At 31.6% G+C, this 17,051-nt stretch overlaps 1 protein-coding gene across 12 annotated transcripts in view; it reads left to right on the top strand.

The window, feature by feature from the left end:
* LOC143197182 (forkhead box protein P4) overlaps nucleotides 1-17,051 on the top strand; it is a 106,517-nt gene that overhangs the window by 46,895 nt on the left and 42,571 nt on the right. For all 12 annotated transcript variants that reach the window (XR_013005940.1, XM_076405418.1, XM_076405419.1 and 9 more), the window contains one exon: nucleotides 2,613-2,735. Coding sequence is in view for 11 of the 12 variants with exons in the window: in XM_076405418.1 (XP_076261533.1) it covers nucleotides 2,613-2,735 (123 nt within the window). In the remaining variant the exon portion in view is untranslated. The remainder of the gene's footprint in view (nucleotides 1-2,612; nucleotides 2,736-17,051) is intronic.

The following is a 17,051-nucleotide window of genomic DNA, read 5'->3' as shown; positions in this document are numbered from 1 at the left end:
ATTTGAAATTGTAAATAAGACGTCTGATGGCCACTTGGACTGCCCTTACCCCCACACCTCTTCACGGTGGACGTCGGTATGAATGGGTCTCGAGAAAAAAAGAAAAGCCAGTAATCAAGCCCTCCTAAACGGTTCCTATTGTAGCCGTTTTGAAAAATGGCACCTTTTTATTCCCCAACGAAACTGTATCTAGAGATAAGACCGAAGGACAATATACAAGAAGCGATCATTAGTTATATTTCGTTGCATTATACTGAACATTATTAAGCGTTGCTTTTATTAATTTTAATTAAAAATATTCACGTACGAGTATACGTATCGGATTTGTTTATTCCCTTTACAATAAAATGTTCTTTTTTCGTCTGATGATAAATCATTTTATAACCAAACATCAGTTAGGAATAATTTAGTACTGGGAAGGGACTAGCATGGACTGAGTATCCATTCAAGGGGGTGTATTTTTAGAAATAACGCCTCATAAAATAATTATCTCACCCTTAGTAAGACTGGACGAGAATGGCGAAAGTTTATATTGCCGAAAAAATATAATAACTATAACATCCACAAATGCTAATTCGGTTTGACGTGATCTTGGATTGGTTTCATTTATAGGGAATTGTTCAAACTATTCTGATTGGCACTTTAAGGGAGGTAGGCAAATAATTTCAAACGGAGGGATTGACGTTTTTCTTTATTTAGGATAAAAGCAGTGACAATCGAACCCTAAAACTTTAATATAACTTAGCAGTGTAGTGTGTATTTAGGGAACGGTAGTAACTAATTTTATACGTGTTGGATGTCTAGATTTCTCTCTTTAATTAAACGAAATTCCATTGTTTTTTTCAGGCTGTTTTTAGTCAAAATGCTTAACGATATCAATATATACATGAAATATTTTAATTTTTTATATTCTATGTTTTTAAAATATTTAATACAACGAAAAACCATATTAAATTGTTTTAAAATTTGTAGTTTTTATTAGTAGTTTGTTAATTACCAGTTAGTAGATATGTGACATGTAGATATGTTTTGGCATAATCAAAAATTCATTAATTTTTTGAAAATATATTTTTTGTTATATAACGCTAAAACTAAGAGCTGTATATAAATTATTATACTACCACTTGATTCAGCGTAAAATTCTTTATAATTTCAGTAATTTTTATTAGCCGATGATTATTTAAACAAAAACGGCAGCAAAATAACTGAAAATGACAAAAAAAACCTACATTTTCATGACTGTATATATGGAAAATGTACCAAAAATTTTTACCTCCTGGATAGAGATAAAACTCTTAAAATAAATGTATTTAGGGGTGACAAAAACGAAAATCCATGTTAAATTGTTTTAGAATTTGTAGTTTCTTAGATATGTGACATAATTAGAAATTCATTAATTTTTTGAAAATATATTTTTCGTTATATAACGCAAAAACTAAGAGCTGTGTATAAATTATTATACTATCACTTGATTCAGCGTAAAATTCTTTATAATTTTAGTAATTTTTATTACCCTATGATTAGTTACACAAAAACGGCAGCAAAATAATTGAAAATGACCTTTTCGTGACTATATATATGGAAAATGTACCAAAAATGTTTACCTTTTAGATAGAGATAAAACTCTCAAAATAAATGTACTTTGGGGCGACAAAAACGAAAATTCATGTTAAATTGTTTTAGAATTTGTAATATTTTAGTTATGTGACAGAATCAAAAATTCATTAATTTTTTGAAAATATATTTTTCCTTATATAACGCAAAAACTAAGAGCTGTGTATAAATTATTATACTACCATTCGATTCAGCGTAAAATTCTTTATGATTTCAGTTATTTTTATCAGCCTATGATTAGTTAAACAAAAACGGTTAGTTAGTTAGATTAGTTAAGCAAAATAATTGAAAATGACAAAATCGCACATTTTCATGGCTATATTTTATGCATCGAAAAATTACCACAATTTTTTTAACTCATGAATAAAGTTAAAACTTTCAAAATATATGTATTTTAAGGCGAAAAAAAAATGAAAATCCATGACAAATTGTTTTAGAATATGTAGTTTTTTAGATGTGTGACATAAATAGAAATTCATAGTTTTTTAAATATACTTTTCATTTCACATTAGAAACTAATAGCTGTATAAGAATTATTATACTATCATTCGATTCGTTGTAATCTCTATATCTTTATAATATATGGTTATATAGTATATAAATATATAATACTATATACTATATGTTTAAACAGTTGTTACTTAGTAGGTTAAAGCACTTATCCCCAATATCTGAGAATTCTTTCACAGAAAGGTGATCTTTTCAATATCGTTTCATGTGTTAAAGTTGTGAAGAAATTTTTAGAAGTTTTTTTATACATATGTATTATACAACTCATATTTGACTAGAAACACAGCGGTTATGTCAATGCTACTTTGTGGCTTCTTGCTGTAAAGTTAATATGTTCCAAGAAGACATACGCAAATGATATATAAATCTGATATTTAAGATATCTAGACTATTGTAGTGTATGAAGCGGTTACGGTTTTTTTTACATTAACTTGAAAATATTAAGAAGTCAAATAATTTGTTTCTATACATGATTCATATTTTTCCAGGACGATGGAACTATGGATCAGGACATGATTGACGGGGATGGTGCAATTAACCTTTCCACATCACAAAGGCCGTCTGCTGCAACGACACCAAATGACAGTTTACACCAGGATGACGTCGAACAGGTAATACATTTTATCAGCTTAAGAGATTAGCCGGAAAAGGTCCTGCCCAAACGTATGGCGTAAATCGCTTTAAAAGGGCCGAAGAAAAAATATTTCGAGATAAATATCGATTAAGATGAATCCACCCCCCGTTAAAACGAAATATTTTATTCCGATTTCCCTCTACCCGATGAAGGCGCAATATTTTATCTTATTTAGTCGATAGGGATAAATAATAAAAAGTAAAAGATCGAAAAGAATATACCTCTCCTCCTCTCAATACCACCACCTCCCTCCGCCATCCTTTGCTCTCTCTCCCGTTTTATATTGGAGACATCTGGGCAAAACTCTTTCAATTAAGATGAAAAATCCAGTGCATTAGCCCAAACGCGGCGAGGGAGAAGGGGTAGGTTAAAATGGGGGAGTGGGGGGTCGTCGAGCGAGGAGGGTAGTGCAAGCGGGTGGATTTTAAAGGGTGGGAGTGCTCTATTCTAGACAGCGCCTGATTAGAACGGACAAAGCCTGGTGGAAATCCAACTTGGCGATGTTTTTAGATTTTTCGTTTTTTCTTCTCGATTCTAACTATACATATAAACTTTCCAACATTTATTCTTTATTACCGGAACAAAATATTGAATGGTGTTGAAATTCATTAAATTCGTTCTTCGTGTATAGTTGATAAATATATTTTGAAGGAAGAAAAATATCAATCCATTACAAGAATATATAATCTGTACAAGCAATATTTAAATGGCATATATTAAAAGAAACAGTTTCAATGAGTTTTAATTGTGTTTAATTTATTTTCAGTTCTGAATTAACTAATAATATATATATATATATATATATATATATATATATATATATATATATATATATATATATATAGAATAGAAAAAAAACTATTTTTCATTATATAGAATTAATCTTTACAATGTTTACAAAGTAACTGTCTACAAAAATCAAGTAGCTATTATTGAAGTATCTCTTAAAAGAAAGATTGTGGTTGAGTTTTAGTTTCAAGTTTATTTTTGTTAAGATTGGGATAAGTTGAGGCAATTTTTCTTCGGACGTTGGTCCAGTTTAAGAGCATCACTCCGTTAGCTTAGGGGCAAATATCCTCTTCCGATAACAAAAGGGTCAGTTTCCTTGCGATATTAATAAAAACAAGAGGTGTTTTCCTTTGGTTAAGCAAAAATATCGGCGACATTGTGGGACAATGCATGAATCCGGGCGTAAAGAAAAAACTCGGCACCAAGTGACGAGACACAAAAAGCAATATCGAACGAAATCCCCGCTCATATTAATAATTTTTTTATCGATGAAAATCTCGTGTCATTCGATGATGGCTTTTCGCAAGGAAAAACGCTACTATACGCGCCTTCATATATTTTCTAAGCATTAAGACTTGACACACTACGTTCGTCCATGCAGAAATTTTGCAGCTGCCTCGTATATTGGGGATTCACTCGATGGAAAAATAAAACCATCCAATATATTCCTTGATCGAAATACCGCGTTTTTATATTATTTTAAGATGCAACCTCATGATTTTTTACTTTTACAGTCAGACAGCAAGTTTCAATAAAACACATTATTAATAAAACAGTAATTTTTTATGGTCAAGAATTTAAAAACTATTAAATTCAACTGTTACCCAATGTCTTTGCATTTAAGTAGCGTTGGTAACTATCGACTGAAAACAGTCGAAACAGTCGATAGTCAAGAAACAAGCGACTGAAAAATAGTAATTAAAATAGTAATTCAATTTTTTTTATTACTCTTCGTGAGTCCACAATCTACCCTATTGGCAATAAATATTTCTTATCTCTATATTATATATACATGACATGTAGAAAATCACTTCATTAAGCAATCTTCTGTTTAAAATATTATCTTAATTAATTAGTCTTATTCTAAAGCCTACATATGTCCAGTAATCAGATCAGGTGGTATTAAACGTTTTAGTCTACGCACTTCACTATCACGTCGCATATTTAGCTGATTAGCGAGTATATTGGGATGCACTGACACTCTTTCGAAGTACTTCACACAAACACGTTGAATTACACTCGTTATAGGTTCTAGAGGAATATCGCGTCGTATAGTAATTAAATTAGTAATTTAATTAAATAATTAAATATTAAAATAGTAATTACTATTTTCAGTCAAATGTACGGTTCGACTGTTTTTTTATTAATTCATGATGTCAGACGAAGATGTACAAAGTCTTTCCTGTATAAATTGTGAGAGAGAAAAGGACGGAGATAATTGCTTGGAGCAGTTAATTTTATATGTGCTCATATTTTCCAACGGTAGTATAAGCCAGACAGAGATGTACATATTCCTTCACTTACTAACTTTATAAAAGAAAAAGAAAAAATAATTATTGAATACTATTAACGTGGAATTAATAATTTCATTTTGAACGAAGTAGAATTGCTTTTATATTTGAATGTTCTGTGGATCTGTAAAAAGGAATGGAATAATACCCCACAAATGTTTTATTGTATTTTAATGTGTTAATTGCTAATTTTAAATAATATACTTTAATAAATATAGACAATACAATAGAACTTAAACAAAACCTAAAAACTAAAGATGTACAATAACCATAAATACTATATAAAAATTAAACATACACCTAATCATAGAAAAAAAAACTAATCCATGACATAATTAAAAATGATCTTAATGAAGTGATATAAATACTTTATTTATTATTGAACGCAAATATTTTTTAACAAAAATCGAGGAAGTAATCGAAATATTATTAAATTGGGTACATTTTTGTCAAGATTGCGTAGGACGACAGAGTCAGAACCTTAAACATCAGTCGAATGAAATAAGTAGAACCAAAAATAGTAACTAATAATACGACTGAAACAGTCGATAGTTCCCAGCACTACTTTTAAGTCATTTCTACGTTCTATGATTGTTATGAAATATATTGTCACAGGTATTATAATAATAATTAATATATATAACAGGTATTTTCAACCGTGTAAAATAAAGATGTGTTTATAAAGATAGTATTTAAAAGCATTGTTCTCTAAGGGGTGTTTGTTTTTTCCATCTTTGTAGGTTAGTGAGTATTAAGTTCACTGTCCTCGAGCTCGTAGTTTTATTTTTTCACAGACGGTGAACACCTTTAGATCTTTGTGATTTTAGATTCCTAAAACATTATTCCATATTGCTTCTAATCGTCATTTTAACCTATTCATCTATTGGTTGAATGATGTTAGTGCCTATTTTGAAAGCAAAGGCAATTATTTCTATGAAAAAAGTATTTAAAAATTCGACGGAGAGTATGTTAATAAGTATATTTAAATTTTGCCCAAGTTGTTGTTTTATTAATTAGATTCAGGACTTATTTAGTGATCTATTAAATGTAACTGTTTGCGCGTAAAGAATTTAATTAAATAAAAATTGTTTTACGAATATCCATGAAATATTTTTTAAAAAAATTGAATAGCTATAAAATTATACGGAGAGAAAAAGATATCGTGGCAGGACATTCACAGTGAACAGTCGAAATTCGTTGGCTTTTTTAATAAATGAAGTTTTTAAAATGTCTAACCGATGAAATGGACGGTGGTGGTAGCTGCAAACTTTCTCTTTTTCAATTTAAATCCGCAGCGACATTTTGAACGGCGTCCGAACTCGCATCAAATTATAACCAAAACCGTTTTTTAATTTCACCGTTTGCAGCTTTTGGAGAAAAAGGCATCGACGAGGTGCGAAAGAAAAATAAAAAAAGAGGAGGGCTGGGACAAGAGAAACGCCCAGGCGACACCTGGCATTTGTTAAAAGTCCTTAATTAAAATACGACGCCGAAAACAAAGACTGTTGCAAAATTAGCTTCGTTTCTAATTATGCAGCAGCAGTAGCAGCAGCAGCAGCAGCGCAAATATCTTAATTTCGGTAGACGGACGGAACGAAAAACTTTATCGAACACATCTATCAAGCGGAAATATCCCGTCTTAATTTATGAAATCCCAAATCTGTTCGGCAAACGCCTCTACAATAAGGAGAAACAGCGACCGTTACTTTTTTTAAGGTCGTTCTACCATCCCACTTTTATTTTCTTCATAAAATGTTATCGTAACGTTCAACTCTTAATCTGTTTTATTATTGTTTTTTGTTTCACCAATTTGTAATTATTATCAATCAAAGTGAAATTCAAACTGTTAATAACAATAACAGTAATATAAATAAAGAAACACATTTACCTACACCTAAAATTTAAAATTTGAATGTAGTGACTATATGTGACATAGCTAAAGAAATAACGGCTGTTAATGCTATGCCTGCCTCTGGACTTGCCATTGAAATTGAAAATTGCCTTAAAGTATTCCCCCGTAACTTATTTTACTTTAAAGAACGCCAATGATCTGAAAGCAGATCTTGATAAATAAAGAGGCTGTTTAAAGGTTTAGGTTAGGGCTCAATAGTATCTAGCTGGACTTTACCACCATAGCAGTTCTGGAGGTTTATTCTTCCATTTAAAGGCAAGTCACCAAAAAATCAGCGCGTCTGTTTTCCTAAAGTTCCAATTTCAATATTTAAATACTAAATATTTGTTTTATATTAAAAACCATAAATTTTAAAGTCATAAAGTTTTAAAAGTCCAAGGGGCTGATATAGTTTTTTTTATATTATTTTGTTATATTTAATTAAAACTCCATTATTTCAGGGTGAATTTGAGCTTCTTTTGAAGTGGATTGTCTTATTTGTATTTTCCTAATTACATTTTAATATCTAGCTAATATATATATATATATATATATATATATATATACATATATATTATACATGCAAATGTTATATTAAAAGATTGTGCATCTAATTATTATTCAGTTAAAACACTCTATTCGTTAGGGTTCTAAAAAGACGGAAGACTGGAGACGCGCGAGATTCAGCCAATTTCTAAAAGATAAATAACTCAAGCGACGTGTGAAATTATGTCGAAGTTTGAGACGACTTAAAGGACTGATGCCACTCGCGATCTTCAGTCTTTAACCTTTTGTTAGCGAGACAGATTTATATTCAAAGGAAAATCGACTGGGAAACGTTCCTTGCCAATTGGTAAAATATTTTAAATAAAATATTTCATTTTAGATCATTTCAAATATTATAATATATACATTAAAAGTAATATGTGTTTGTCTTAATTGATTTACACTGTGAAACTGGATTAAAACTGGTCACTTGCTACCTATTTATCTTGAGAAAAACCAAATAGATCAAATATCTTAAGTAACACTACTTGCTGTTAAAAAATAGGCTTGCAAGAATGCATCATAAGACGATTTTTGCAAATAGAATCTGTGTAAACAGGGCGATATAACCATGAAGGTCACCGGTTGTTAATTTGAACTTTACTTTGATTTTATAGATTCTTTCCTGCGATTTTTTCAAACTTTAATTTAATCAAACTTAATATTTTTCATATTTTCGATAGCTCTAATAGTACAGATTATGGATCTGTACTGAATATTAGTCGTCAATTGAAAAACACACTAAATTAAAATTTTCAGATTCAAAGAAAAGGGGATGCTTGAGAACAAAACGAGAGAAATGTAGACCAAACTGATTTACAACAGTTTATATTAAACAATTGAAATATTTTTTAAATGATTGCATTATTTGGATATAACAGGTCAATTGACCTGTTATGTTAAAAGTGGACTCGTAGATCAAGCATTTAAATCAGAAAATTTAAATATGATATTATTTAATAATCCTCGTATTATTTGAAGCTGTAAAGGTCTTATCTGAAGCTCGTTAGAAAAGTTAATTCGTTCTTAGTTATCGTCGTATCTGGCGTGTTCTGTCATCGCTCTGGGACGGATCTTTTCATCCTGCCGAAGGAAAAAATTCATCGTCGTCTCGACGAAAGAAAACAGAAAGGGTCAAAAATGCAACGTGTTCAAAATTATTTGCTTACTTCCAATTCAAACTGGATTAGCGGAGATAAAAGCCCCGAGCTTGGCGAGTGGGGCGGCGCCGACGGGGCGGGGGTGGGCGGCGAGCTCGCGAGATGGTGGGGAGCAGGTTTTTGGTTCTGAAGTTTGAAGGGAATTTATCGGCAACACGTTCCGTTTCTGAAATATATCGACTAATTATTGGAATTACCCGTCTGAGTCCGCGATCGTGATTTTTCTGCGTTGAGGTTTCAACGATCGGTATGAGTATCTGAGCTTACCGCTGTTACCGTTCTACTCTTTTTTTTTAACTGAAGCGATACGGTTGCGATTCTGTTTACTAAAAAATATGTGTACTCTTCGGTTTTTTTCAGTTTTGGGGTAAAGTCGTGTTAACTGGACATCGCTTTTTTAAGGGCCTGTTAAAATAAAACTAATAATCTTTGTTTTCGTCATAGCGTCTTAAAAGTAACAAAATTTAAAAATTAGGATTGGCCTCTTGCCCCAAAATCGGCCCTTTATGACTTTGACCCATTATCTTTATTTCTTGAGCTTTTTAGTACATCACTACATAGTATAAAACAAAGTCGCCTTTTCTGTCCCTATATCCCTATGTGCGCTTAAATCTTTAAAACTACGCAACGGATTTTGATGCGGTTTTTTTCAATAGATAGAGTGATTCAAGAAGAAGGTTTATATGTATAATACATGCATAATATACTAAGGCAACATTGCTAATTTTAGAGGTTTCTAACGTGATGTCGTAAATTAACCTATTTTTTAGGCTTATTGCAATTAGCAAAAACGCTGCCTAACCCTACGAGTTAGATCAAATTAATGTACTACAGTATTGTACACCATAAAAAGGTCTACAAAAAAGTCCGCGATGGTATATGTTTATCTTTTAGGGATAATCCACATTAACAATTTTTATTGTTCACTTTTTACGTGAGAAAATGGCTTATTTACGAAGCTATTTTAAGCAATACGGCATTAATCCTTATCGAATTAAGTACCTTAAATACAGTGTGCAATTAATATAGATCAATATGGTTCCTTACAGCATGTAAATTAAACAAATATTTTCGGAGATATTACAAATTTAAAATTTGCGTTTAAAAATGTGTAATGTAATAAAAATTGTATGAATTTAGATATTCCAAAGATAGCAGGGAATCTTCATAGTAAGTATAGGGGAAGAGGAATTGTTTTACTCCAAATTTAATGCGTGCAGGCCAAGGGCAGTAATGAATGAACCAAAAATACTGGATCGATTTTAATCATGTTTTCATTGAGTGACATAGGCATATATATTTTATGCCCGTGCAAAGTCGGAGCGGGCCGCTATGTTTTTATATACAACGTTCATATTTTTTCTGTAGTGTATTTAATTTAGTATCAGCATTGCACCCGTGCGAAGCCGGGGCGGGTCGCTAGTGTTCTTATATTTAGTGAATTTTAATATATCCATTTTTTTTTCTTAATTACATATTACCTTAGATATGCTTAGTACAATTATAATTGACAAATTAATTTATTGCTCTCGTTCTTTTATACTTGCATGAATACACAAAGCGAGTACGGGATACTTAAACTAAAGTTATGAATACACTTATACAATAAACAAGTTCGTGTGGTTTGGTTCGCTTCGTTCTTATGAGTTCCTGCGTGTTGTCCAGTAGCTGTATTGCATCCACGTTGCTGTGATTTAACAACCTTATTTTAAGTTATAAGGCACAATCTTGGATCACTTCGTATATCCATTTGGTTTCCAGGTCATCGTTGATTACGTAGCGACAAGCATTGGTAATTAATCGTAGATCATTGTTTTGGGGCGTTGGATTACTAGTTGGTTTGATATTTTAGTCCAACCCTATATTTGCACCCCATAGATCCAAATGGCTTTATAATTGCCCTAATATACCAGTCTCTCTGATTTTAGGTCAAGTTGAGAGTATCTTCTGACTAACGAGATCAGTTGCCTGACTTTGAGTCTAATGTGGTCTGCTTTTTGTCTAACATGACTAGATGTTTCCAATTTAAACTACCATCGAGATGTATTTCCAGGTATTTAGCTGATCCTTTTTGAAGAATCGGGTACTCGTCAAGTGATATAATTAGCTTTTCGTCGTAACGCAAAAGTAGCATGGACAGATTTGGAGTTAATAACTGTATTTTCCAGTCTCTAGTCTATTTGTAGGTCTTGCTGACTGCTACTGGTACTTTATCTATAGCCTTAAACAGATAACTTTTTATCTCGACAGATCTTTTGTCATGATAACTGTGTCGGCGGCAAATGTTTCAAGTACTGCTTCTTTTGTTGTTGGGATACCGGAAGTATGGAGCAGATGTAGGAGTGGTCCTAAAACACTACCTTGTAGAACTCCAGCCGAACTAGGTTTGTGTTGAAAAGGTTGTTGTTGTTGTTTTTTAAGCATAATTATTTATTATTAAGTAACTCTATGAGAAACAAGTAAAATCTACATTAATATTCAGATTAGTATCAGATAAGCTATCTATATTATGGTAATCATATCTTGAACAATTGTGTCGTCTTTTCAAATTTTCCGGGAAAGATTACTAACGGGACAACACTAAAATAATCACACTAATTAAAATACCCGCACTTTTGCATCCTAATTTAGTTCAAATTATTAAACTTAACTATACATTCGGTCATCTGTTGTGTTAATCGATGAGGTGCATGTTATTTCAGTATTGACAGATATGTTGACAAAATTTAATTTAACATCACACTACTAGCACTGATACAGCTTCAGTATCACGATAAAAAAACTAAAGATATTTTTAAACTAAATAAATTGAACACATTTTTAAAGATTTAGATAATTCATCATTAGATTCTCTATTTTTATATTTTTGAAATAATTCTATCTTGTTTATAAGATGGTAAAGATGAAGTATTTAAACGACCTATTAAAATATATATAGCAGAAATTAACGTTGGAAAAAAGGAAAAGGGGTATTTTTTCATATCAAATGCAGCTGTGGTGATCGCTTTGAGACGGGTATCTGCGAAAAACAAACAGCAGGAGTAAAGGTAAAGGCAGAGCGGGCGGACAAGGTGGACGGGACACTGCTGTCCTGACCACAGGCCAGGCCGAATATCTCGTCGAGGTGTTTACCTCAGTAGCGGCGATGGCGTTAGCGGCCAACACGGTGCCCAGTTGCCGGGGAGTGGCTTGCTATTTCAAGCAGAATAAACACATGGCTGTTTTCTTTGTTCCGGCAAACTAAACAACCATCCTGGAATCCAAACAAGACCGGCCAGTCCCAAATTCAATTTAGTCTTTGCATGCGGCTATATCGCGGAACGTCAACACTGGCGGCCGGACCGTTGGGACTTGGCGGAGGCCGCCTTCAAAGCTTCACGGCCTGCACAGCGTCACTTGCAGCCAACAGCAGAAAATATCCGTCTTTATTTGCATATGCACACCATCGCTATACATTTCTCTTTCATTGACTTAGCCATATTGTTTATATAATATAATATTATATTAATAAAAAATATATTTTTCGGTAGCTTTATAAATTCAAGAAAAACTATTTCGTCTTTCAGTTATTTCATGAAACCCACCAAATAACCACCAAAGGTTCAGATATTAAATAATTCAACAAATAATGTCTAACATAGTGCTTAAAGGTAAAAAATATATATAACTGGTGTTTGCGAACGGGACCAATTTTCCAAGTGGCAAAATTCAGTTTTCCACACGTATTTTCCAATGTAGTCTCTAGATAAGCAAAATCCGGTATACTCCGTTTAAAAGAAAGTAATTTATGTTGGGCAAATATTTCCTTTTAAAATGACTCACCGCGTATAAGAATAAATATTTTCCTAATTTGCATTCTTTCAACATTTTCACATTAGGACCAGGGTAACGTGAGTACACAGAGGTGTTTAGGTAACAGGCAGCAGGAGAAGGGGGATTTCGTTTTTCCCAAACCTTAAATATACAGAGTAATATCCAATTAATTATTATTTAATCAATTTAATCAAACCTAATAATTATTTTATTATATTGTTCATAATACTAAGGTATATGATACCCCATTCATAATAAAAATATATTTTTAGCATGCGTTTATTTTTTCCGGTGTAAAAAGAAATGGGACCGTTAGGCAGGAGAGTTAACTTAAATACGATCGGTCTGAGATAATTAATTTTAGTCAGTTTATCGATTTAAACTGGCCGATGATGGCATTCAAATTATTTCCCATTAAAGGACGCCGATGGCGATTCTTTGCATCACGGAATCGTGTGTGGAAGAGTAATAGAAACAGTACCGGACTAAACTAAAATGTTTTTTATTAAATGATATATTTTTATAGAAATAGCAGATCGGTATTATACTCATAAATAATAAATGAATAACGTTAGTAAAATCATTTCCTTATTAATCCCGAAAAAATTTTTGTTTTTCTGTTTTATTTATTGAAAAATACGTAAAATACAACTTAATAATGGTGTAGATGATTTTAACAGGACTAATTTGCTTGCTCTATAACAGGAACCAGAAAAAATTAAAACTTTACTTGATGAAGGTGTATAAGAAGAAAATAAGAAAGGGCTTCTTCATAAAATAGCTATAAACAATGTTATATGTAATACAGTTATGTTCATGAATGTTTTCTAGATTCCAAGAAAGCAGGATTTAAAAAAAAATTTCAATATTTTATTTAATTTAAGGAAAATAAAAAAAATAAGTTGAATTATTATCATAACTAACACATAACATAAAAACAACTAATATTTAACAATATGCAGTAGAAAAAAATATTATACAACATAAATGGCAAGGATATAGAAAATTGAGTCCGTTTCTGTAAGGAGAGAGCCAAATGTTTTTTGCCATCCTTAACAATTTAGTCGAAGGCGTATAAGTGGCACCCGTTTGGCCATTAGCTGACCGCACTGTCCATTTTAGCTCGGGAACTTGCACTGCTACGTCAGCACATCGACATCGTCTCTAGTGACCAGTAGCGTCGTCATTCACCAAGACAAAAAAATGACCACATTTAAAAAAATCGGATACAAAACAGATTTCGGGATAATCTGGCGAGAGGAAAAAAGGGCCACGTAGATAAAATCACGAAATATAGCTGAGTTAGGCTTTAAAAGGATATATTATTATTTAATATATATATTATTTAACAGGATAATTTATTTACTAAAAATTTATTAAAAATTATTTATTAAAAAGTTATTTCTTTTTTTTATGTTTTTCAGGGTGAATTTATTCATATAAATTTCAAATCTCAGATAAACATAGTATATGCAACCGGCTAACAGTTAACCTAATATATGGAGATCGGTTTAATAAAGGAGATGAAACGAAAAAAAAGGACAGGGAAAAATTAAGGCAATTTGAACTAAAATTTAGAACGTACTCTTGTAGAATAAAGCTTTTTGTTCGGATCTAATGCTGTTTTAGATACGAACGACTATTAATGCGTGCAGTGGATTTCGTTTATCTAGATAAATGGATGTGCGAGTTAAAATCCGAATCCCCGGCAAGCGGGCAGGAAAAGAGGAACATTTATACTTTCAAGTGTGCAAATAATGTATTGAGTGCTTCGGATGGCTCCTTCGTGTTTCGAGACGGACTCAACGAACAAACGATTTACTTAATCCTTAGGCTTATGTTGTTGTACCTGTAATCAATCAACTAGTCGTTTTTTCTACTAACTTGTAGTTAGATGATGCGCATACCTAACATCATTTTTAACAAACGAACATTTATTTTATGCACATATATATGTTATACTCTTTTAAATTTTGTATATAAATATCATTTGCTATTACTATAAATAAGACACAGTTATAGAGTAAAGAAAAATGAATTTAAATAGCTAGTTTAGGAAATATTAACAAAATGCTTTATAGTCTGTTCAATAAAACAGTGAACTCACATCATCTAAATTGATGAGGCCGCATTAACTCTGAGTTTTAGTACTTTTTGGCTTTGACATATAACAAAATTCTAATCCAAATCAAATATTGAAAGAAAATGTTATGAAATATAATTTATTTTAACGTTATAGTACATCTAAGGTTTTAAACTTCAATTAATTACACAACCGGAATAGTTTGTAGGTTAGGGTTGTGTTTATTAAATTTACATTGAACCTTTTTCTATACAATTTATGAGGTAGAGTTCTAGCCGCATTTTTTATATAGTGGTATCCCCTGGAGACCTAATCGACTTAATTAACAACGGTATATCCAAGTAATGTATTTTAATTTCAATAGAGAGCATATTTACCTTTTACATTTAGTTTTTGCTTCCTTCGCTGCAGCATTTTCTTGTAAAATCATTTTGTATTCACTGTATTTCCCCTACTTTGTTCTATTACTACCTGTATACATCTTTCTTGATAAAACTAGAGTTAATAACTGCATTCTCCTTAATCTATTTACCAAATCTTGAAAATAGTTAATATTCTTTTTCTTTTTATACATTTTAACCAAATGTTCATGTATATTCTGAACAATTACACACATATCTATGCACATAGATTTTTCATATTCTATAATACGAATTTCTATACTTATCCTATATTAATAATATTCTTACCTTTAGTTGTTTCCACTCTCATCACCCTGTCTTGGTAATTGTCAACATTGGACAACACTTTCGGAATCTCTATTCAGCTGAATAATTAAGTTGTCAATTTCCAATCTAACACTTGTTCATGATTCTTCAGTGTATCTAATTGTTATTCCAGCCTTTTGTTGTCTTTACACTATCTTGCCATGAGTAACCCAATGTCCCATTCTGGAATATCAATGTCTCATTTAAATACAAAAATTTAAATAATAAGTCTTCCTTCATTTTATTATATGCTTTTAAAAACTGTATTATTAGCCATATTAGAGTGAAAGCTAATTTAGTGGCATTTTAGTGACCGTGCCCATACTAAGATTCGGTGCAGCAGCGACATGCTAAAAATATTTTCAATAAAAACCGCAGCAACTTAATATTTAACAGTATTAATGCTTACCTCTCGAAGTAAATGATTAGAGATGCAATATGTTTCTGGCTATGGCTATCTAATTGCTTTAATTGCTGTAATAGGCAGCACATTAAACATATTGATGACGAGAAATCATTGTTACTTTGAATATACAATATATATTTATTACAATTATATTTAACATATACTTTTTGTGGAAATCAGATATAAGAATCGAAATATAAGAAATATAGTAAAATAAACCAATATAGATATAATTAACATTGAAAATAAGTATTGAGAATGCGTATTATTATAATAAGAATTGGAGAAAGATGAAGAAGTGGAAAGAAACGTAGAGAGAAACGTATATCGCGGCAATGTGTGTTTGTGTGCAAATTTTACCCCATATTTTGAACGTGAAAGAAGACGAAGCCAGCGAAACAGAAGGCGAATGGAGGTATACCGCGCGGCATTATGGTTGAACGCAAATATTTGGCTTGGGTCTCTCTCGCGAACCGCTATTGTCATAACATAAGACAATGCGAATGCTGTATCTCATTTTTCATCTGGCCGATCTTTGTAATCTGTATTTGCATCAGCTTGTACCGATCTAATAATAACTCTGGGGAAAACTCTCGGAGCGCGCCAGTAGCGCCGAGGGGCGGTTGGGGAACGGCGTCCACGCTCGCTGGAGATACAACGAGATTCTTCAATTAAAACTTATGTTTATTTAGTATTCGTGAAGCGAGTGGCGCCGAGGAATGTTTAACCGAAATAATAAGAGACAGTGACCGGAAGAATGGAAAAAATCAGTATCTCTAACATCCCGAGGACATATTTCATTTTCTTTATTGTTTACTTCGAAAATAGCTGGCCCCCCTTTTTACCCGTACTCCATTCTCACGAAATTCATTTTCCATAAATCTTCTTCAATCGATTACAAAATTTACTTCATTAATTTTTTCCATATTTTTTTCTAATTTTTTTTATTAACTCTTGCCAGAAAAAAATACAACTTCAAATTTAAACATTCCAGGCTTACCATAAAGATATAATACTCCATAAATTTACTCAGATAATAAAAAGTTCTTTAATATGTATTTATCTAATCAACCTTTTGGCCAATTTAGAGTATATTGCCAATTTTTCAGAATAGTATAATATTCAAATTATATATATTGTCCTTCCAATAAAACAGCCAATGTAGTTTATAAAAACATAAAATCCCTTTTAAACTTGGAACTCATTTTTTTATTAACTCTTGTGAGAAAAACACAACTTCAAATTTAAACATGTCAGGCTTGCCATAACGATATAATATTCCATAAATTTACTCAGAAAAGTTCTTTAATGTTTCCATATAATATTGAGCAAAAAATTTATTTATTATTTATTTATTTGTCTCATCAGTCAGTCTCTTTGATATTGA

Source organism: Rhynchophorus ferrugineus, unplaced genomic scaffold (assembly GCF_030347505.1).
Source record: "Rhynchophorus ferrugineus isolate W39M unplaced genomic scaffold, kcgeb_rfMv2 rfM5, whole genome shotgun sequence".
NCBI classification, from domain to species: Eukaryota; Metazoa; Arthropoda; class Insecta; order Coleoptera; family Curculionidae; genus Rhynchophorus; species Rhynchophorus ferrugineus.
This window is presented reverse-complemented; position numbering and strand designations above follow the sequence as displayed.